The sequence below is a fragment of the Perna viridis genome, chromosome 2 (genome assembly GCF_037379345.1).
Source record: "Perna viridis isolate PV_CMFRI_1.1 ecotype Kerala chromosome 2, ASM3737934v1, whole genome shotgun sequence".
Taxonomy (NCBI): Eukaryota; Metazoa; Mollusca; class Bivalvia; order Mytilida; family Mytilidae; genus Perna; species Perna viridis.
The window spans coordinates 11357229-11382827 of record NC_142446.1 but is presented as its reverse complement, the minus strand read 5'-3'; the positions used below and the strand labels follow the sequence as shown (position 1 = coordinate 11382827).

The following is a 25599-nucleotide window of genomic DNA, read 5'->3' as shown; positions in this document are numbered from 1 at the left end:
TAACTGTTTTGGAGATATGATAAGCAAAAAACTACATGTTTTTGACACATCAAAAATCCCCACATCAGTTCTTTGCAGGATACCCCAAGGAACATACATACCAAGTTTGGTTCCAACTAGTCAAATAGTCAGAGGAGACGATTTTTGAAAGAATTAATATTAAAAATAGCAAAAAAACTCAAAAAGGGCAATAACACCAACACCTCTTAATGGATTAAAAAATGAAAATTTGACCATGGGTAGATCTCATCATGCTTAATTGTCTTACCCAATGTCAGAATTTGGCTAAACCTAAAAGTTTTGGAGATATAAGCAAAAAAACTGTCTGACCATTATGTTCTATTTTTAGTAACTGTGGCCATGTTTTTTCGATGGATCATAAATCCCCACGTCAGTTCTATGCAGGATATCCCAAGGAACATTCATATTAAGTTTAGTTTCAATTGGTCAAGTAGTGTCAGAGGGTAAGAGTTTTGAAAAATTGTTATTGACGACAGACGATGACGGATGCCAAGTGATGGCAATAGCTCACATGGGCTTTGGCCAGGTGAGCTAAAAATGGCAAGTGCGAAATTGTAACATCTCCGTTTTAAAATAAAGTTATGGACAACACCTGCTTCTAGTTTTGTTCATTCAACAACTTGACAAAGTAAATTAAGTGAGAAGATCAAACAAAAATGGCAGCATAAATTTCACCACTTCAATAAAATCATGTTTAAGGGTATTGGTAGTATGGGAAACAAGTTAACAGTGACTAGAGATGATAGAATCAAAATACCTTTAATTGAAAAGAATGTAAACAGTTCCTGTAAATGATTTAAGAGTTTAAAAACCTTATGGGTTTGTTTTTATTCTCAACAGGAAGTAGATAAACAAAGGGGAGATAATTGGCAGGAAAATCAAAGCAGAAATGTGCAAGATGAGCTTAAAAAAACAATTGAGAAAATTCAGTTAAAACATAATTTATAGTCTTCTTTTTTTCTAAAGACCATTTTGCCCTCTATTATCACTGACATTTTATAAACAATTTAAACAATTTTTAAATCATAGGATAATATTAAAAGGAAATCATAGTTTCATTGTCTTCCAATTAATGACAAATTACTAGTTTTTAATGTATTTTTTAGATTTAAAAACCACCTGTCTATTTAATTTGTTTAAAAGCTTTTAGAAAGCAATAAATAAATATCATTTTTCCTATATACATTGTAGGTTCAAGTAACTAATCCTATAAAAATATTAAAATTTCCTCTAGTCTCAATGAACTTTTACCAGATTCTGGCATATGTAGTGTGGTTTAAATTTTTTTAAGCAAGTATAAAGTTCTATCTCCAGAAACCAGATGTGAGGTCGCAAAGTGTAAATTTACTTTTCATTATTATCATCAAACTCAATAATGTATAAATAAATTTGTCCCAATATGACCTATTTATCTGATGCCTTCTAGATTTGATAACATTTCTAATAAATTATTGTCCACTATTGATGATATTTAACTGTGAACAAAATTTTATATGAATAGACCAACATGCATAAATCTTGGTCTTAGGAAAAATCTTAACCTGCACATGTACCCTTTTAAAACAGCTGCATATTTTCATTTTGATACATCTTTTTTCAAGTCGCTCATAGGCTAGAAACCACTAATTCCACTTCCCATAGGCTTCTATGCTGATTTCACAATGTTCAATGGCTTCTCTGGACTTTATATTAATTTTAACCTGCAGAGGACTATATATCAGCATGATTCTACATATGTCAGCTCACAATCCTCAGAATGGCATGTGGGGTTAGCAGACTTGCAGTGCAGTACCGGTCACCGGAAGTGAAGGGTCTATAAATAGCATGGGAAATCCCAGTGTTTTCACAAGATAGGGGTATATTTAGAGACCATTATGGAGATTAGGCTTCACATCACAAGAAGCAAAATGCACCTATAAAATGTACAGAAATGTTTTTCCTTTCAGAAACTATTTCAATTTTTTAAAAAAGATGACAACTTTTTTCACAGCACTATGAGGAACAGGGGTAATTTCTGCATAGGACTATTTTTGCATACGTTCCAAATGCTCATTGGTTGAATTGGTGGTCTGTAACCTAAATATATTGCACTCATAATTTCAATACTTTACATTCACATATGATTTGCATAATTAAATATTACTACTGTACATTAAACTGCTGATTGTTGTCAAGTTTACCGCCATAGCATAGTTCTAGCTTCACACATGTGTTCTACATGTGCTTTTTGCTTGTATGAGAATGGGAAGTTTACATTAAAAATTGAAATGATCGGTTAGCATTGAACTTAACCTATTTCCAATTCAGACACAGGGGCTTGTTACAGTTGACTATATAGGTCATATACATTATCAGGGCCCAAATATCTATATATAGCCATTGCCAGTTGTTTAATATGGTTCCTGGTAACCAGTTGTTTTGATTGAAAACATTCTGGTCATCACGGTTATGAAAGAGAAATCATATCAAGGGAACCAAGATTCTAGTGGAAGTCACCTGATTTTAGAGCTTATTTCATTCGTGCCATTTTCGGATGTTGAAAGTATGCAAAAATCAGAGGCATAAAATATTTGATGATCAGCCACTTTGAAGACTTCAGTCTTTGATTCTTTTCCAGCCCTCTAGGATTTTAGTAAATTTCAAAATTAACATTGACAAGAGTATGTTTTGCAGTAGAATTCAACTTTCTCACTGCTACATGTAATAGAACATTTTTCATCAAAAGATGTACAAAAGTATGTACAAGTAGATTTTTTTTAAATCAAAGAAAAGTAACATGAATGACCAAGTTTTAACTTTACATTCCCTCCTACATGTACAATGTATAATGTATGTTAAAAGGTTATGGTGGTATGAACTTGTCTGTCATAAATTATCTTATTTGTTATAAAGAATTTCTGCAAATTTACAAATCAACATGTACAAGTATTATATATTCATGTACTACGAAGACTGTGTTATTTCCACTTTAAACATAATATATTTTCCTTAAATACTAAGCCTGTACAGTGATTATTTCAGAATGAGATAATTAAATAAACCTAAATATTTTATGTAGATAATTTCAGCTCTTGATACATTGTTTTTTTGTTTTATTTAATATTTTGATGGTTCAGTTCTATTAAAATGTACTAAAATGAAGCTAAGCTCATTTTGTATTTTAATGAATCCAATGATTGAATCTATAAAAAAAATGATACCTTAATGTAGATTTGCTTTTTGTTTACATGCATATTTTGTAGGTATATACATGTACATGTACATAGGTTAATTCAACTATCTTTGGATACATTACTGATTCAGATTTCACACTGCCAAAATTACTGTTACTGAAACTTTTCATTTTTTCATACCAAATTCTAAAGGAAATAACACTGTCAAGACATTGTTAGACTATTCACAGAAATTAATGATTTCAAGGTTTTACACTTTACAACATACATGTAGTCCAAAGGACTAGTTTCAGAACATGATGTCCTCATAGGGAGGTTGTAGTCCTCTGAGGGCTATGAAGCAATTTTGGAAGTTACATGTTGATGCAAAATCCTGTAATTTAAGCACTTTTATATATTTCAAAGATCTTGTATTTTTTTCCCTAGATTCGAATAATGAAAAGTAACCAAAATATTTTTATTAATTCTCTTTTTTATTTTGTAACAAAATGTATGCATACTGTAACAAATGTTTTTGCTTTCTCATGTGCAGAGTGTGAAACCTTTTCATTTTCTCCATCCCACTAGGCCTTTAACCTTTAATTTAAATTCTAAGAATGCGATTTTGACTAGCCAGCTTAGGAAATGACTTCTGTTATACAGGCGAATCACAAAGGCTGCACCAAAAACCCCTTCATATTTTTTTTTTTGATATTTTAGTCATGGTCTTTGGGTTTTTCACATTTCATACAACTTCCTAGCTTTATCTTGTTTTCTAAGATTCTGTACCCAAATTTCCTTTCATTTTACATGTTCCTTTTGTTTATAAATTCATGAGACCCAAAATTTTGTCCACTTTTTGAAGTTACCACTGCATTAACTTTTTTTAGCTTAAAGAAATGAGTAAAATATGGCCTCCCAATCAAGGAAAGAATAAAATTACTGGTTGTGGATGCTGAACAGAGTTAGCACACCACCTAAACATAACACTGTCAAGTAGGCTAGAACTGCTACATTTCTAACAACCTATCTCAATAATTTAACTGTAAAGATAAAAAAACTTATCTAACATAATCAAAAAGTGAAAAAGACAACAACTATAATTCTAACTGTCAAATCATTTGTACTCATTTTTTACCAAAAAAATGGCTAAGTTCCACATTCTAAAAATTATGGAAAATATTTATCAAATATCTCCAAAATAGAAAGTGCACACTCATAATGTATAAACACTGCACAGTTTCAATAATATTGGTTAAAGACTTTTTGAGTTACAGATTACACAAAGTATACAAATACATGGTATAAGTACCCCTTAGGCCTAAGTCAGTGTGATGGACAAACATACGGATTTGCCAACTACTAGACCTGCCTTCACTATCAATGACCCAGGAAAAAACTTAGAGAGGTTTAAAACTGTAGCAGGGATACTGCACTGATTACTTTTTAAACATGAAGTTGCACTTTGACATGCTAGGTAAACCCCCATTCGTACTGATAGGGTCTAAAAAAAGTATTCTGTGTTTCTGTCACCGTCCGACCCTATTTTTTCCCGGTCAACAGTCCTCGACGTTAGCTACTAGCCCGAAGCCCAGGGCTAGTAAAATCAGCCTCAGGCTAGTACAGTTTAAATGTCTGTAGCCCGACTGGGCTAGTCAGATTCGAGTTGAGAAGGTGTAAGATTAAAGTGTTTCAATGACCTACAGTACGTTGTTGTGTTTACATTCTGTCCGAAATATAATTACAAAGTTACGACAATGTCACTATTGTTTATTTTTGTCATTATTTACTTTCGCGACCTTTTGTCCTTTCGTGTCAAATCATTCCGAGTTAAACCTGACGATATCTGGAAACCGGGCGTTAATTAAAAACAGTAATATGCCGCAACGTTTATTTTATGTTAGAGTTACTATAAAAAAACAATGATTAAAAGTAAAACTAAATAAAAACTAATCGATTTATATAATAAAATCTTTCACAAATACTTGTAGGACAACATAATATTTAGTTCTCAAATTAAAATTACCGTGGTTCTTATTTTGATTTTGAGGGTCGTTGTCTGTCGATAGTTTTTGGTATTGATAAATTCTTTATTTTTTTTCTGAATTTTTCGGGCTATTAGTTTTGAGTTCGGGCTACCAAAAATTCAAACTTGCTAGCCCAAAGGGCTACTCGACAAAAAATTTGAAGGCAAGGACTGTGTTAACCCTTATTTGTTTGGTATAGAAAAAAACAAAACAAAAAAATACAGATTTTTGGTGTTTCCATCATCAATTTTTTACTAGAACTGCTTTGCTCTTTGATGTGGGGCTCAAAATTCATAAAAAAATGAAACAACATAGCCATGGCTACGACAAGTTCAGTATTCAGCGGTGCCATAGTAAAGGCAGCAAAACCCGTAGATTTTTGTGACAATGTTTTCTCTTTCTCCCAATAGTGATAAAAAGAAAGTTCAACAAAAAAAGAAAATAGATATCAGGCAATAACCAAAATAGCACAACATACAATGTAGATGTATTCCCGATCTAAATGGATAGAAAGCTTCAAACCAAATTAGAAAGCAATCCACTGTGAGTCAAGATAATTGTGACAAAATTTTTACAGACAGACCATCATCAGATGGGCATAAAAGGTAGTTCAAATACATGTACATGTATATAATTATATCAAAACAAAACTTTACAGGCAAAACTAAACATTTAGGTTGTCCTGTGGAATCTTTACGGGACAAACAAAATTTCTCATATGCATACAATGTACATTTTTTGTGTCTGGCCTTACCTACAGTATAGTACATGTTTGTCTAACAGAAAATTAAGAAATTGAACTCTGTTCAGGTAGTACTCTTGTAAATTAAATGGGCACAAAATTATCAGATTACTGACTAACTCTTATCTTTTAACCCTAATTTTTTTAAGTATCTAAATGTAGATGACCAGGACATTCACATTTACATTTTTTGCTAGTAGTTTAAAATATGTGTAATTAATTACTACATTTTTGTACAACCTTAGTTTTCACCTATTTTAATTTTTAACATTTTGGGACTAATTTGACTGTCTCAAAATAGGGGTTCAAGTTTATTTCCAAGAGTGGAAGGTCTTTTCCAAGCCTCAAATCAAAGGTCCACTTGAGGAAAATGAAAAGTTCACAATAAATTGTTGATTAAAAGGGTTGAAGGTTCGGGACCCAAGTACATGTGTATGTAAATGAGATTTCATAAGTCTTAGGTCAGAAATTGAGGGTCCTAGGCCTGAGACCAACCCTAATTTTAACCCTCTTACATTATGTATTTTTCTACTTATTAGTCACAGGAGCTTACACTAAGTACACTAAATTGTCAAAATTGCCTTAAAATTGAAATGTTACATGTGAACAACTTTCAAACAAATTTAAAATAAATGGCTGTAAACTAAAATCTCACTCCAACAAAATTTAAAGGCGATTTAAGTGTATCTAACTCATAATCTCTAGTCGCTGCACTGACAGCCTATGGGGCCAATCAACATTACCATGGCAAATTTTGCAGTAGTTTAAGGGTAAGTTTTTAAAACAATAGAAGAAAGAGAAAAGTAGAAATTGAAGAATTTTTATATGATATTTTAAGCTTGGAAAGCAGATTTGATAAACGGAAAGCCCGAACTTTCCCGTGAAAAGTTAGAATTTTCAAAATTTGTTGAACACTGATTGACAAACCTGAATACTGACAAAATAAACAATGTGGAAATATCATTTCTTGACATATTTTGAGGGGCAGAACTTGGGAATAAAAGGAAATGTTAAGCTAAACCAGATGAAAATGTCCATTAACATTTTTGCCTAAACTCTGACTTCCATATTAGCTATGTGACATAAAAATGTACAATATTTATACATGTACAGTACAAAAAGAGACATACAAAGGTACCATGACTTACTATTTTTTCATTTTGCATGGTACAATTGTAGGTTATGCCCAACAACTTCCAAAAAGAATTTGTAAGAAATCTTAAGAATTATGTTATTGGCTACCACTCTCAGAGTGGTGTACCACTATGTTGATGATTAATCATGGTACATGTTGTATGTCTCTTTCTGTACTGCACATTGTATACTTGACCTCAACAACATATAAAAGAACTAAATTAAACTTCTCCCACTGATTTCAAATATTTCCATACATATTTGTCAATTTCCCTAAAAAATTAGGTCTTGAACAAATTAGTTCGGTCATCCAGGCAGTCTTTGGGTACCTGACTGAATAATGGCAGGCAAGAAGTTTCAACTTTCCAAAAAGACTGGCAAGAAATTCACATTATGAGCACCAAAGCCTGTATGTCTGGTGTCTGTTAACATAAACTGAAGGTGCAGCATTAGTTTTTGAAAATTATACTTACATGTAAGTTCAAAAGAGGAATACTTTTACAATGTATAAAATGTACTTCAGCGTGGGAAACCATTTTTTCCCAACTTGCCATTCTGCCTTTCTTTTTCTTTCTTCAACTATCTTTTCATTTGTTTTAAAATTTATCAAAAACTTTTCCATTTTCGAATATTCCCTCCCATTGAAGTTTTTCATGTACTTTACAGTAACAAAATAAGTACTCCATTTCTGAACTCATATTTTAAAAATAAAATTATAATTAATGAAACAAGAAAATGTTTATTATTTGCTGCTTGTTCATTTTCATTTTGACAATAAACAACTAATTTGCGAGGTAACATATCTTAAATTCTTCTGAATAGTAATATGAGATCGGAACCGTTGCATAGGCTTTGGCACATTCAGTTTACCAGAAATTAAAATGGCAGATCGTAAACAATGCTTTAAAAATCGATAAAATTGTGCATAGCATGCCAAAATTCACTTGACATATTCAAGCTAAACTTCTTAAAATGTAGGGAACATACCTTTAATGTATGATGTTAAGGGATACTTTACTAAATAACCTGTTGCCTGGTTAACTTTCCTTGAAACTTGCCAATCAAATGACGGTGGCCAAATTGATGATTGTAAGCTAATGAGAACTTGCCAAATTACATATCTACTTGTATTTGGCGAGCTGGCGAGCGGTGGTTTCCCACACTGTACTTGTACATTGTTAGTCAAAATTTCCTCGTACATAAGAAGTGGTGCAAGATGAGACTAGGTGCAGCTTGCTACTTTTTTAATGGAGCAGTAGCAGACAAAAATTTTTCACCGGAATTATATAATTTTCTATTTGATTCTGGTTTTCAGAATTGTGTCTGCTCTGTTCCAAACAAAAAGTAACATGATCTGCCTTGTCTCATCTCATGCCACTTCACATGTATTACGACTCAAATGTCAACAAAGCAGGGTCTTTCGTGAAAAATTATTAAAACTCAATAAATGCAATTTTTGTATAAGATATGGTATCAGCATACAGGAAAATTATTCCAGAATCAAATTTGGGTGCGACATGCAGTCGTTAGAAGCAGTTGAAGGGCCGTACTCCGAGACTGAGGTACCACTGAATCTCAACTTTTTGTATGGCACATAGTTCTGACCCCAATCCGACATATCAATAAACAAATAAAAAAAGAGGAGGGTTGCAGGATCAGAGGAAATTCGGACTAGTAGTAGTACATTGTAAATGTTAAACACACAAATTAGTTTTCAAACAAATAAAACAATGACTTTAATTGAATCAATCTGTTAATCTTTGGCATAAAAGCTGCTAATTGATTAGGCTACTCAGAAATAGTATGCTCCTGACACTGATATTTTAAATTTGAACAAGTGGCAAGATATACACTATACAGTCATACATGTGTATTAAACACAAGAAATACATTTAAAGTTGTTTAAAATATAAACGCCTAACTAACACAAGTTTCAGTGAAAAATCTAAAAATCAAAACATAGACAGTATTTGAAAATAATACTTAAGTTATAAAGATGAATATATTGCAAATGAAGATTTGACCCCCATTTCGTCATTTCATATCACTCGATTTCCGAAAACAAAACTTTAATAGAACTGTTCAGTCGTAAGGGTAACAGTGATCACTTAAAAACATCTAAGTGATTGATAAATTATAAAACTAAATACCTTCTTTTGGTAGACCCACTCATTATTAATCAAAATATCCAATTAGAAATGTTTAATCCGACGAAACTGATCTGTTTTTCAGACACTGTGTCACAACAACAGGATGTGACTTAAACAGGTAAAGGGAAATAACTCTGAAGTGCCTTTCGTATTTTGGTCTCATATCGTATTAATTTTTCCATAGACTTCTATAGTGAAGTGCATATTTTTAGGATTTTTTTTTAAAAATATGTAAATTGATTCAATAAAACTTTCACTTATGTAGCATTTCTAAGGACATGTGAAAAAATAATTTCCCGCAAAGAAAATAGGGTGAGTCCACGAAGATCGGACAGAAAAGTAGTCTCGAACTATAAATAGCCATTTTCCCTACTTTCACTTTCGTTTTGCACTCACCAAACCAACCTTTTCAGTGGAACATTTTTATGATATTATGTTAGATTTTCTTTTAAAAAAGTTCTTCACCTTACAGTGTGATGTTTGCTCTATTTTATAAGTCATTGTTCATATCTTTTGACAAAATATTAGTTTGTAGAGAGGCAAAAAGAAAATGCACTATATTTTTATGGCATCCACGTACACCCGCTCAGGGATATGCAATACGATACTGGTACCTTTTCCGTTCACCGGATCTTATGCGCAAAAAGCTTCTGCAGCCTAATCGTCTGTGTAACTGACCGCGTGCAAAATGTACAGCAAGCCTATTTAAATGTCTACTACTAAGGGGTTTTTTAACGTCCTTGACTACTCTTACGAGTCTCGCACGGACGGTTTTAAATGTCTTTCTTTTGTGTCTATATATATGCCTGTGACGGCTGACAATGACCTCTATTTATTGTTAACTTGAGCTGTAATTACTAAATATTTATTGGTTCTGGGTTCATATACATTTACAATAATTGGTTAAGACATCTGTATGGCAAGCCAAAGTGGACAAAATGCCTATTTATTAATATTTATAAATATTTATAAACAGGCATTTTTGACCACTTTGGCTTGCCATACATCTGCGCACAATACAATTTACAAAATGTAGGTATACATACAAATAATAATACAGTAGTTGTGAATAAACGTGTGTTAATGTTAACCCACATGGTGAGAACCGTTGAGATCAATGTACCATTACAAAATATGAAATTTATAAGAAAAAGGGGGAAACAAAAATTACAAGATACCATAGACCAGACACAATAGTCCTTATTTCACATGAATTTTGAATAAATGGTAGCAAATTTAACAGGTTTTTTTTGTTCCCAGTATTTATTACTATGTTAAAGACATTTTCCCCCTGACTTCTGAATTCTCCCCACCAAGGTTGATATACAATTAACAGGTGACTAGTTTATAGGATACCGATCATCGACTAATCTTAAGATTAATATTATAAGAATCTTACTGTGAACTAAATATGTTAATTAATTTGGTTTGTATTAACAACTATTCAATTAAAAATAGTTGACCTCTAACCTCTTATCAGCATCTATTTTTCTATGCATTTACTCGAATAAACCAATCGTTCATTATATTATATTCAATATATCGATACATTAAGTTGCCTACAAATGCAATATTTTTAGACGCATAAAAAACATTTGATGTTTAGCGAGAAATGAAAACCCTTCGAGATTTTAAATAGTCATCGTTCATAGAAATGGAAAAGAGCAATGCTGAGTGCAAACTGGAAGAGCTGTCTTCAGATAATTCCTACAGGACCTGGCTGGTCCATATATTTACAAAAAGGGGGCAGTGGTTCCGATCAAGAAACTGATATAAAGAAAGAGGTTCCAGGCAGTGACTACACTCCCTGTTCCAGGCTAGCATTTGCCGCTCATTTTTTTACTAAACTTTTAACAAAAGGATAGCATAACCCCCGAAACCATCCTGATCTATCACCTACTTATCGAGTATTTTTATCACGGTTACCGCCTCGCGACACCGAAGGCCCAGAGATGACAAATAAATATGAAACTTTGTTTATAGACGATGGTATAGGAATTTCGACAATGCAATTCTCATGAATGGTGTCAGTCTGTGGTCTAATGATATTGCTTTTTGTAATAATAATTATACTTGGCTATTTGGCCAAGTGTTATAATGATAGCGCTGTAGATGCTTCAGGGCCTTAAAAGTGCGCGGCGAGTATTTACTGCACCAGACATAAATGTTGAAATTTTATCCTAAAACTTTGGCGTTTATGTTTATGTACCTGTCTCTGAAACTAGGTGCCCAAAAACCAAACGCTTTTACATGACACACAGGTGTCTATACGACAATTTGTAGGACTTAAGCTATACAGCTTATCAATTGAGAATGTAGCTAGAGAGGGACACGTATCCAATGGCATGCTTTATTTCAATGATTGTGGTTAAAGTTTGAATAATTTGAAAGACAGTTTCGACCTGCAGACCTTTACATTGAATTTCGACTTGAAAATTTAGAAACCGGGAAAGGCCAACTAGTAGTTTATAGTTCAATTACGCAGCATGTTGGGTGTTTTGTGTTTATTCATCTAGGTGTTCCATGTAAATCAACATCGAACCTGATTTTTTCGCAAACTGCCGCACTGTATGCTACAATGCATCGCCATTTCTGTTGTGTGTTTATTAAATGTCCTTCGTAATCAGAATGGTGAGTATAAAAATAAATCCAAGATCTTAACTTCAATGTTAACCATTTACAACAATAATCTTGTGTTAAGATACGTTTAATCGATCCCCATACTTTCCTCTTATCCCTGCTTTTATCTCATATTTTTGCAATTTGACGACGATTATTTGAGGCGTACAAATTTAAACGATCGATATATATATTGATTCAGTACATGAGTACTTTGATTACTATTTATGGACAGAAAGATCCTTATTTAGAGATAAAAATGTCACATTGGTTCCATTGTTCTACGGCACACCCACAGTAGCTGACGACACCCTTGCCTCATTCGACAAAGATGAGTTGCAGACCATGCTGAATGTACAGGGATTCAACGCAACCTCATAGTGAATCTAAAGCCCAGATTTTCAAATAAACGACGAAGGGATTGGAGTAGATCACACCCTTAATGAAATGCCAATACTACCATCTTCAAACACTATCATCTAGGAATTACAAAGGACAACGGTTCAAAACATAGCACAGGAACTGTTGCCTTGAAAGAATCAGCACATCAAGAAAAGATTTATATGCCATGATGGAATCAGGTCTACAGGGAGCCAATGGAAAGAATCATCGAGTGTGCTGTTTACTTGATTCCTCGTCTTGTCTATGTCCTGGGTGTAATTCGACTATCAACAAAGTACGTTACTCTCCTCGCTGCCTTCCACAAGAAATTGCTGAAACAAATCCAACACCTCTCAAATAGAGCATCGGATGCGGTTTCTAACTGCTACTTGGGGAAATTCCTGTAGAAGCAGAGGTCCATAAGCGTACTATAATCACGTTGGTGTAGTCTGCTGGGCTTAATCAACTTGCATGGCGCCAATTAGCTACTAAAAAGAAGTCACCCGGCCCGTAGCTGTTTTTTACTGACTGCCTCGTTACTGGAGAAATACAACCTACCGAACCCACATGACCTACTGGAGATGCAGCCCAGAAAACACCAGGAAGAGAATAATGTATGATGTCATAAATGACCACTGGGAACACACGCTCCAACGTTCGAACCAAATTCACGCTGAAGAATGTTAAGATCGACAAATTGAAAATAGGGAAAGTCCACAGAATTTGGGAAACAGCTGTATATGAACAAAATGGCTGTTACAAAGGCCAGTGGCAAATGCCGACTCATGACTGGCATCTATATCTTACAGTCAATAGTACACCGCTTCAATCAGTATGAAGTTGATTGACCCAACCTGTATTCTGTGTAACGAAGGAGCAGAAACCCGATGTCATTTTACCACTCCACGAAGTCTGTGCTACATTTATACAGGCGATGAGATCTCACGACGAGCTAGTAACCAAACTACCAAGGATGGACCATGAGTCACTAACAGATGTAATACTTGGCATTGACAATGCCTATCGATCAGCTGAAGGAGAGAACCATCTTGATTACATCACAGGGGGTATGTGCTTCAAACTTCATACCTACTGAAGGATGTCAGCTTCAGATGCTGACTCTCTGTGCCACAGTACCCGTCAAATGTATCTCAGTATCTTACAGATAAATAATATGTAATGTTACACATTTCTCCAATTAGTGGAAGAATATGCTATATAACAACAACAACAATGGCGTCTTTCAATTTCCATAGATTGATTTGATACATAACAAAATTTCCGCCAATGATTGGGTTTTGTATGCAAAAGATAATCGTAATACAGGCATCACACTGTCCAAAAATTTATGCAAGATGACAATGCGAAGACGAGTTTTTGAATTTCGTGCGAAAATTGCACAAAAACTTGTTCAAAAGCAAGATAATAAAGTACCCTACTTATACTAGACGTTTAAGTCTTAGTAAGAATCATGCAAAATCTGAAAAATGTGATACACCCCAAAAAAGGTTTCATATTTTTATTTTTTTTAAATTATGTTGTTTTATGGGTCTGGATTATGAACTATGTAAATATTTATTCCAATCTGTCTGCTCATAGGAGATAATCAACATTGAAAATCCAACAGATTCTATTGTATTTGAGTGTCATTTATAGTTATCTCACAATTAAGTAACAATTTTGGGGAGATTTTAATGTTGATATAACAAAAACTTGTTAAAAAAAGGTTGTTCCTTTACTACAAAAGAGAGTTGGTCCTTGCAATACATACAGAAATAAAAATCGATCACAGAGAACATTGATAGAATTTTAGGCAAATTGTGTACCCCTAGTTGAGGTTCCATGAAGATGATTGTTAGAATAAAGATACGAAAGCGGAAGCTACAAGCTGAAAGTTCAAACAAGCAGCTGAATGCAATATAGGCGAGTTCTCCAAACCTGTCCGAAAATCGAGGTGCTTCAACTTGTAAGTTATTTTTCGACGAACCTCGCTGAGCAAAGTGTGTTAACTATGGGGACAGTATTTTGAATGATTATACCCTGGTACTACGGACGAAGAAAGCAATACAAGTTGTCAAATCTGTTCAGTAATCCCATGGTTTGTATATAATGTAATATTAAGTCCCTGGTAATACTAACAATGGTAACAATTTAGACAATCTGATAACAACTGGTAAAATGCAATTTGAAAGTAAAAACCGGTAAATCGTCATGACAAGATAGAATAACAAGACTACGGAGGAAGAACAGTGTTAAAATGTCTAATATTCTTCATTCAGTCTGATATATGAATATCTACCGTATTCATTCTGGTGCGGTGTCATAATTCCGTTACGCAAAGGGAACAATAAGGACAAGACATTGCGCTGTCACGTTAACCTCAGTTCAAGAACACGTTACTCATATACAAGACAAATTAACTATGGCGATCGAAATTTATACGCTGAAGGAGTAATTATATTATTACATACAGCACTGCCAAAACTGAGTCCATTTGAAAAATTCACCACAGAATCTATATAAAATTACATTTTTCCAAAAAATCGATACAAAATTACATTTTTCCAAAAAATAGTGTGAAGCTGTCATGGTATACTTCATCAACAGAGAGGTATAAAACAAAATTGATACTTGGGAATTTGGCAATAAAAACTTAAATTCCTAAACCTGAAACCTTCTGAAATGGCTTCACTGTTGTTTTTTTAAAGTATTTTTGTATAGATTCGATGGGGAAAATTGAAATTGGTACGGTGTTGTAGAACGAGATTCTAACATTTATGTGATATTTCTAGATAACGAAAAGGATTTCGTTAAAGTTTGGAAAGACATTATTTTATACAAGCTAACTGAAATTGGTATTGTTGGAATTAAATTTTTTTGTGTTATTTCGTACAAATCCACCACTACACACGTTTAATTCAATAGACTGGCAACTAATTTTTTTCAGTTAAACGGGGAATGGGATAAGGTAGAGTATTGCCAGCTTTGTTATTTGCAGTTTTTATTAAAGATTTGATGCATGAACTTTTATCAAGTAACTATGAACTAATAACGTTGGTGGTCTTCATGTTCCTGCTATCCTTAATGCCTATGGAACAATTCCTCTCAGTACGACAATCAGTGGCTGTAAGAAAATACAAGACATTGCAAATGCATAGGCAAGGATATAGAACCTTATATATAATGAATTAAAAAGAACCGTAGTTTAAATGAGCAATTATCACTGAAACTGGGCGATTCCGTTATTGAATGAAAAAAAAAACAAAAACAAAAAACAAAAACAAAAAACAAAACAAAAAAACACAAGCAAAAACAATTAACTTACGAAGGGGCAGTAACTGATACGGAAAATACTACATTTCAACGAACTGAAAACATAACCAACAAACTCAAACAAAAAACATCCACTGCATTCTGTTGGTTTCAAACCGCGCGTATTATATGTAAACGCGTAATTCTTCCTACTGCCTGTGAAGCGAGCTATCAACATTCTTGAAACAACAATACAGAGACACTTTTCACGATTCATACTCAGATTTTATAAAAGATTCGTGTGTTAGTGGTTTGTGATTTTGATCATTGAATGGGTATAAAAACAAGATGAAATTGCTATACAAAATGTATTTTGGACTACAAAGCCGTATGAAATTCGGCTTTTTCACGTTACGTATAGGACATGAACATGTCTTTACAGGTGACTGCGGTAAAAAATCAATAACTCTAAGACTTGATTTCATCGAAATTCTTACCAAATATGACTAAACATTTTTTCTTGTTTGGCAAGCTATGTTCTTTACCGATTAAGGCAGCAACCTTTATTCATTTGATATATTTATCAAACATCTTGTTCTTCGCTGTGAATATTTTCTGAATATTCGAATGAAATGTTTTAAGGAATAGTTGACATTTTACCAATAAGAGATTCCCCAAGTTATTTCGAGCAAGATGGTGAACTTGGGTTGAACGACAGGTAATATAAAAGCGTTATCTTCCAATTTGTGGACTGTATTGATGTGTATTGATTCTGACTATATGTATAAGCTACGTGATGACTTATAATCCCCCTTCTATTGTCTAATATAAGATCCCACTCAGAATTTTGAATATATCATATATGCATGTAACACTTTACTTGGGATACAAAATATGTATAAACGTGTGCTTCCTTGAATTAGTTGAAATTGCAAATGTTGACAATAATATGCTCGTCATGTTGATGGAGGAATAAAAAGATAATCATATAATTTTAATTTACATGGCCACAAATTCTTGAATTGATGTAAATATTGTTATTTTTGTATGTATCTTTGAAATTATTCCATGTTTTTTTAAAATTTCTGCACTATCGGTCAGAGTTTCCTTTACAAAATATATGCAATTTAAATAATCTGATAGAATTGAAAAATGGTAAGGATGTACACACTATACGTTAATTGTTATATTCAGTTCCGAAAGCAAGGTAGATTTTCCTGGTACCACACATATAGCCACAACCCCTTGATTATGATTCCATAGGGTTTCACACTGATATTTTTGGCTGTATCTTGGACAATATCATACATTTGGATATAAGGGATCACTCAAATCGACAAATATATACCTAGGACACTCCACTTGAATTATCGAGGGACGAAGTGTGATTCATTTTTCCGCTAATCTCCGAACCCCGAGGTAATGCCAAAATGTCCTCCGGAACACCAAAATAATCCCTGAAACTGGCACTTGGTTTGTATCAAAAATATTTTTTTTTAGTATATATTTTATTTTATCCATCTTTTTGCAAGCATTCCAAAGATTTTATAGTCTCTGATACCCTTCACTCTGAGTAATTTATGTAACTGATATTCTTGCACGACATCCAAGTATCAGTTGGAATTTAGTGTCTGTCCAGTACTACTCAGTTCATTAGAGGTATAGGCCATATCCCATCTTTTTAGCACTGCCAGAACCTTTACGTACCTATCCAAAGTTGTCATTCCGTTGAACATGGAGCATGACTAAACCACAGAGACGATCCACCGTCATTATGGCTCTGCATCATGTCTTCAAACGTCTTAGAGCAGAGAAAAATCACTCACAAATACATGAACCAGCTGGTAGTGTTAAAAGAGTTTCATTATACGATGGATTTTCGAATACAATTCCAGGTCGGCAAAAGAGGGTCTCAACAGACTGTGACGACCTTGACCCGTTGGCTTGCATTTTGCCTCCCATCTGTCTTGAGGAAAGTCATTTCGGGTTGGTCAATCATTCATGTACACGTACAGGGTTTTCATAATATCAACAACATTTTTCAGTTTTTTTTTTTACCAACGACGGTACCAGACAATTGTCATAGAGAACGGATTTCAGTTTCTCTAGTAATTGATCTTTCAAATGCGTAATTTTACTTCGAACATATATTTTTTTGAATGTTGCCGAAATTCTAGCGGAGGCAATTGCCTCCGCTGCCTCAATGGTAGTTACGACCCTCAATCAATCAATCAATCAATCAATGACTGCAAGTATGTCGCCATCGAAGGTACACATGAATTGTTCTTCGTCATTTCCTCATGCCAGTCTATTTATAGCAAGAACTATTTTTAAACAAGTACTATATTTAAAAAAGATAGCCGACGTAGTAAAATTTTTTTCTTTTTATTTCTAAGTTTCTGATTTCTTTCAAGAAAATAACACATGGCATGCAATTTCAAATTTTCGAAAGCCACCAAGTTATCAGTATTTGGCCAATCGGGAAACAGAATTGCGATCAGGTGACTTGCCTTTCCACAGAAGAGCGTCCTAAAGGTCAAAGGGTAAACAAGCGAAACTATACCGACTGCGTCGAAAAAAAAATATAGCCGACGCATATGCTCGCTTTGTTAATACCGAAATTTGAGATCACTGTACTATTTCAATATTTCATTGGTTCAGCAAGTAGACTGTTTCCAATTATTCAATATATAAAAGATTGTTCAATATATGAAAGTAATCGAAAATATTCCGTACACCAATGCCCCCAATGGAGCCTTAAATGTCACGGTTGCTATCACGTTTGTCCGACGAAAATGCGAGGTTGTAAGCTACACCGGGTAGGTTGCCATGGTAAAGCAGCATGGTTGTCATGTGATGTCAAATCGAACTCAATATCGACTATGTCGGAATAAAAAAAATTAGTTGTCCTTATTCAAAGAATATATAATCAAAACACCGAAGGTGCTGAAACTCAGAAGTCGCTTGGTGTGCAACCTGCAAGATAGGGTCCCGATGTTTATTGTTTAAGCCATGTGCTAGAGTGCCGGTCATGACATGGACTAAGGTTCGAGAATGTTTTGGTGTTGAACCCATATTTCCTTTGCAACCTGCAGCAAAACAAAACAAAGATGTATACAAATATCGTGAAAATAAGATTCTTGCCTTTGTGTACGTTCTTGAGACCTTAAACTTGATGTTGATTGTGACGCGCCTTGATAAAATGATTTTGATAATAATGCCATTCGCGGGGCATAGTTAAAATCCAACACCACCCAAAGAGAGATAACTCCAATTAAACTGTATTGGCTTTTAACTATCGTCTATGAAATTACTACGCGGCCAAGCGGCAAAAAAATGGTTTGGCGACTCTGTTTACCAGTTCGACAATATTTAGCTGACAATTAACACTTAAAATGTTTAAAACATCATTCGTTTTGGATATAGGTGAAATATTTAAAGTTTAAAAGAGAATCACGCATTAATTTGAAGAAAGCATTTCCGTCCGTTTTGTCATTCTTACACTTACAATACTCGAAGCCACTCACGTGACTTTCGAGTTAAAAAAAATGTAAACAGACGGACAAAGAAAGACAACTCCATCGCAATGTATGCAGGTGCAGTCTTGTATACTTGGAAAAGTATTGTGCAAATCCGAGTCTGGTCGGATCATTATTGTTCTAGCTCAAAGAAGCAACAGTCCGCAGGTAGGCACGCCATCCCACTCGGACAGATAATTCTGACTACGAACCAACCATCATACCGAGTGCTTCGCAGAAAAGTTTGAAGTCCTTGGTGTGACACGCCCGGGGATCGAACCCAGAAGGCAAGCACGCTACTCTGACACCTCCGAAGCGGTTAAATGCGATATATACAATCCCTAACCTATGATTGGTGAAAGACAATACGTCATCACGGTATATAGCGGAAACTGAGATCAAAGGGTCTGGCTAAATGATGTTCTTTCTTTTGGATAAGATCAGCTATATATAAAGTCAGCCTCGTAAGAGTGAAAGAATAGGTCAGCGAGTAGCGGAGCACGATTTGTTCTTATTTGAATGCGATCGTATGCTGAAAACACGTCCACCACACTAGACAAATATAATCAACTGGGAAGGACATTGAGTCCATCGGAAATGTAAGCGGCATCATCACATTGTAATAACAACAAAGTTACCGAACACTAATCCGATCTATAATCAAGTCAAGTCCAAAATAAATCTGGCAAAATAGATATTACACCACCGGAGCAGCTAGTACAGAAATGGTCCTGACCTGATACAGGCATATCAAACGAAATGATGGGTCAAATCTAGGTTTTACAGCGATTAACCTCCCTCTTCAATTGCGGCGTGATAGTGGTGGATAAATAACATTTGTAAACATACTACTGCGTCATAATCGGTAAATCAGCGGTCACATAGGCTGAAAGTACATTTACAAAAAAAAAAAAAAAAAAAAAAAAAACCAATCATTACTCATTTTTAGAAGAAACTAGGTATTTTTTTTAACCAAGGACTGATATCTAAAAAAGAATTTGGTAAGAGACCTTTTGAGACGCATTTCCGCCGAAACTATGCAGACTTTTTGTACCGCGTTAGACTTCTAACAAGTAGGCTTCTGGAACATGGTTATGTTGCTACAAGTTTGAAGTTATCACTAAAGAAGTTTTATGGTCGCCATCTACCGCGGGTGTTTCTAGAAAAGCAGAGGACGCTTATCCTACCAGTGCACCTGATCCATGCTCCCAGTATTTAGTGGAGTCCGAGTTGAACATTTGCTTTTGTTACTTTGTATATATTATTTTGGTTGCTTTATGTTCTTAGTTGTGTATGTCTGTTTTCCATATCTGGTCTTTGTCCCAGGATTACATTCTTTTGATTACCGCTAGAACCTTGGTTCCTTTGATTACTCTTCCTCATACTCAAGTGAGTAAAATTCAGTAAGGGTGTACGACAATACAGTGCCTTGACATCCTTTACTAAGGCAGAACCAATGAGAGATCACAACAAAAGCAACGAAGCAATTCCATGCAGGTGAAATTCACACCTTGTGATATCAGTTAAATCAACAATGTTTCATAAAGTGAATTATTGTTCTTCAGTCTTTATTTTCTATAGTAAATCAAGTGTGACATTTTAACTTCGTAATCCAATAGGTTTTGATAGTTCTGTTTACCAGTACAACAGTTTTTACCATAACTGACGAGGGGCCATGTCAATGAAAGCATCCTTAAATATGCCTCAAGGAGGTAGACCTAAGGAAGGGACACAACTCTAACAAATCAGTGGTACGTTTGTATTCAGCATTTGACATCAATCTCATGTAAGCATCAAAATAACTTGGATTGATCTCGTTCCCTTTCAAATGAAATCTTGATAGGCGTTGGTGAAATTGAATATGATACAAACACATCACTGATTCAAGAGTTATGTTCCTTTCCCTAGGTCTACCTCCTTAAGCCATGTCTTATGAATAAAATTAGGATAGTCTTACTAGGATATGTCTTAGGATGATCCTTACTATGATCTCTTAAGACGGTTTTAACATAATGTTATGCTTAAATATGATTTAATGTCGGGTAATTATTAAAAATTGAATGCTGAATATACAGAAAAAGGTGGTATATATCAAATTTATAAGATACATAAAGCATGGATAAATTGCTAAAAAAATAATATCATTAATACTAATGAAATTAGTGCCTTTGATATATATATACACTAATACTTACTTATGGTTAATTAGAAGCAATAGTTTTGATGCACATAAAAGATTCGAGCAGATGTCCGCTCGATATCATTACCTTTTAATTTCCCATGTCGTTAAACACGTAATGCACGAATCATGAGTAGTAAGGGAAGGGACCCAGATTTTTCGGAAAGTATAATTCAAATTTTATTGACTGAAGTTAAGTAGAATAAGGCAACATTTTGTTTAACACAGTATCTAGTGTTATTACTAACTATTATGAGTATCCTAAGATCATATAAGGACACCTATTGAGGTATCTTAACTTCAAGACAAATTTAAGACGTATCTTAAGTTATGATAATTTTGTTGATATGACTTTGGAAAAAGATATGTCCTAAGACACGTCTTATTCCTAAGAGAGTTTCTGACATGGCCCACTGGTCCAGGGCAAAAATACTGCCCTCATATTTCGCGTTTTTTTTACCCTCCGATTCTCATTGGCTGATCAAAGTCCAGATGTTCTGGGGATTTATTGTAATGAAATTGCTTTATCGACTGTCAGTTCTTTTAATTTAGACAAATTATATGACGGATACATCAGTTGATGGTCAGCGTAAATTTGCCACCAGTCAAAACCGGTCAAATCAGTAGTCAAAAACAACGCAGAAGAAATAGGTGAAAATAAAAAGAACTAAATACAATAAAAATTAGGTAAACAAAGACGAGAGCTTCAAGATAAGTCTTGAAATTTATGGGCAAGGTGCGTAAGTTCAAGATGAAATAATACAATTTAAAAGTAAAAACTACAAAGGATACGAAATAAATCATAAGTCATAGGTATCCCCATTTAGCCCAATGTCTTAGTTTTTTAGCAGGGTTTAACACTAACAGTGGTCCGGTAGTTCTGTGCCTACTTAATTTGAGAGAGGACTTCCTTGAAATTTTAATTGGTAGTCCTTTGGGCTATATTAATTCATTCTTAACAAAATTTTATTAGTCCTAAGGACAGGACTGCAAAATAATTTGAGGACTACCTAATTAATCTGTCGAATAGTACTGTGGGCTACTTAGTTAGAAAAGTTAGTGTAAAATCCCCCTAGGGATATCAAGACGCTAAGGTCACTCTTCGGATTTTTTAAGTTTTAAGGCAAAATGTGTATACCCATATCAACCCCCCCCCCCCAAAAAAAAAAATCACTAAAATTCTCCTTTTTTAAAGATTTTACACTAATTGTAATCCCAACTAGTATAACCTTATTTTCAGTTACAAAAGGACATTGCAGAACCTCGATTGGGGACGTCAAGGGTAAATTATCGTCACAATATTAATGGTCCTTCCGGTTCACGTCATTACGAGAGATTTCGGCATCTTAGAAAACGAATCTCTTTGTAGTCCTTGCTAAAGGTATCAAATACCGGGAACCACGTTCAATAAGATATAATAACTTTTAAAATTCTAATGAATGCTGTAGGGGACTATATACAAAAAAATAAATAAAGCGAGAGCAAGAAGACCTTGATTGGCTGCCAGAGTGGGTGATAGTTGTGAGGTCTTTAATCTTGAAACGCAGGGGCTTGCTCCCACTATCAGATATGCAGCCCGACTTGTGTATAACACCACTCATATACTAGTCAAGCTGCATATTTAATAGTGGGAGCAAGCCCTATGCTTGAAGCGTATCATATAGTCCGTAAGATTTTATTACTCTTGGAAAAAATCTAATTAAATCATTTTTGTCAAAATGATATTTTTTAACCGCATTTCCTTTGCTATTGTGCACACGAACTCTGAAAAATATTTTCAAAACATAAGAAATTTCCATTAGTCATTATATATTTTGATTTAATTTGTCTGTTTTGATGTTGGAGCAGCTATTTGAATATTTGATGTAAATATAAACAAAAATCCATGACAAACTATGTCACTTAAATTAATTTCAATATCAATAGATGTCAATTATAGATAGATACTCAGACCAGGGACTTCACATTATTATTAGTATATGGTCCCTGGATATACCTGAATATTCAAATAAGTCTTCCAATACTTAAAATCAAAGTATTCATATACTTATCCAATTGATATCGATCGCTTGCATTTTTTACGCCTCAAATAATCGTCAAATTGCAAAAATATGGGATAAAAGCAGGGATAAAAGGAAAGTACAGGAATCGAATTCAAACGTATCTCTATTGTCGTAAATGGTTGATATTGAGCTCTTTGATTTTTTTTTTTTGATTCATCATTCTGATTACGAAGGACATTTAATAAACACTCAACAAAATTCGCGATGCATCGTAGGATGCAGTGCACTAGTTTGTTAAATATTCAGGTTCGATGATGGTTTACATGGAACACCTAGATGAATTAATACAAAACATCCAACATACTGCATGATTGAACTAAACTGTCTGTCAAATAATTCAAATTTAAGCCACAATCATTGAAATAATGCATGCCCTTACATATATATCCCTCTTTACTAGCTTTATTTCTAAGTTGATAAGCTATATAGCTCAAGTCCTACAAGTTATCGCACTGACACCTTTGTGTCATGTAAACGCGCTTAGCTTCTGGGCACTTATTTCCAGAAACACGTACATAAACATAAACACCAAAGCCTTCGAATACAGTTTCAACATTATGTCTGGTGCAGGAAACACTCGCCATGCACTTCTAAGGCCCTGAATCACCTACAGCTCTATAACATATGGCAAAATAGCCAAATAGAATTATTATTACAAAAAGCAATATCACCGGACCACGGACTAATACCATTCCTGAGAAATGCATTATCGAAATTCCTATACCATTGTCTATAAGCAAAGTCTCATTTTTATATGTCATCTCCGGCCTTCCGATATCACGAGGCGGTAACTTTATAAAAATACACGATACAGTGGGTGATAGATCAGAGTGGTTTCGGGGGTTATGTTACCTTTTTGTTAAACAGGGACAGGGAGTGTACTCCTTGCCTGCCCCTTGTAACCTTTTTTCTTTATATAAGTTTTTTTGGTCGTAACCAAGGTTAAGTTTGACAAATAAATATATACTACAATGTATATGCATATCAAAGACTGAAGTCTTCAAAGTCGCTAATCGTCAAATATTCACTGTCACTGATTTTGGCATAGTGATTACTTTCAACAGCCGAAATAGTACAAATGCGATATGCTCTGAAATCGGGTGACTTCCGCTAAAATCTTGGTTCCCTTGATATTATTGCGAACTCTTTCGTAACCGTTATGACCCGAAAGGCTATAATATATAGATATCGGTGTCCTGATAATATATATAACCTTTAACGAACGCCTGTGTTTAAATCGGAAACTGGGTAATATTACATAAATTCAATGCTAACCTATCATTATCTTTTAATTTAAACTTCCCATTCTAATACAAGCTAAAAAAACACGTACATTGATATGTGTATGATATGATATCTACATATCATAGGTACATTGTGGCGGCGATCTTAATTTGGGTCGCTTATGATATTGACCAGTGAACCAGATTATGAACCTGATTAAGCAGCTGGCAATGAATATTAATAAATATCGGGGTGTGCTAATGTATATGACCTATATAGTCTTGTAACGAGCCTCAGTGTCTGAATCGGAAACTGTGTAATGTTCAAAGCTAACTGATCATTTCATGTAAAGCTCCCGTTCTCGTACAAGCACGAAACACACGTAGGACACACGTGTATAAAACTTAAGAGGGACATTTCCGTCTCGTATGAAGCTACGCTATGGTGGTGAACACGGCGAGGGTATGCAGCATTTAGTGGCGTTAAACTACATATTTATGCAAATGATATATGAATATTAATTTAAGTACACAAATTACGAGTGCAAGAAGTTGCTAACAATTTAGCGACTTAAAAAGTAGACAATACCAGTAGAAAAAAAGACTTGTGCTGCTACTATATACTCTCTAAAGAAGAAATACATGTAGTTGGAAACTATACATCAGTTCTATCCTTTCGGTCTTCCTACGAAATATCCCGCCCTTGTATTAGATACCAAAAACTTCACAAGAATTCATACAAACAATTCTTCAAACCTTGATAGCTGACAAAGATGGTCTCCAGTCTTTCACCCGCGACACTTGCATGTTATTCTCGTAGTACATGAAGTATCAATTCAATGTGTATCCTAAACAAATCGAAAGGTCTGCTAGAAGCTTTCAACGCTAGATTATTATCGGAATATAATAGCATCATGACATATGTTATACTACTATTTCTCATCCCGATCCAAAAGATTCACCGTTGTTACTCTAAATAAGATGAAACATACGTATAGTAATTGGTAGAGATTCGCCATAATTTGTAAAAATGTTTCCAAATAATCTTCTATATATACCGAAGAAGATGTGATCAAAATAGTGGATTTTTAATCGACAACATATTTGTCGAGTGTGTCGCACGTACTTTTCAACATAT

The 25599-nt window shown here is 34.3% G+C and overlaps 1 protein-coding gene across 1 annotated transcript in view; it reads right to left on the bottom strand.

Annotated features, from left to right (window-relative positions):
* LOC148623630 (hypoxia-inducible factor 1-alpha-like) overlaps nt 1-9326 on the bottom strand; it is a 58751-nt gene extending 49425 nt beyond the window's left edge. The window contains exon 1 of the mRNA XM_088565608.1: nt 9227-9326. Within this exon, the coding sequence (XP_088421734.1) occupies nt 9227-9249 (23 nt within the window). The 5' untranslated portion in view covers nt 9250-9326. The remainder of the gene's footprint in view (nt 1-9226) is intronic.
* Between the last annotated feature and the right edge of the window lie 16273 nt (nt 9327-25599).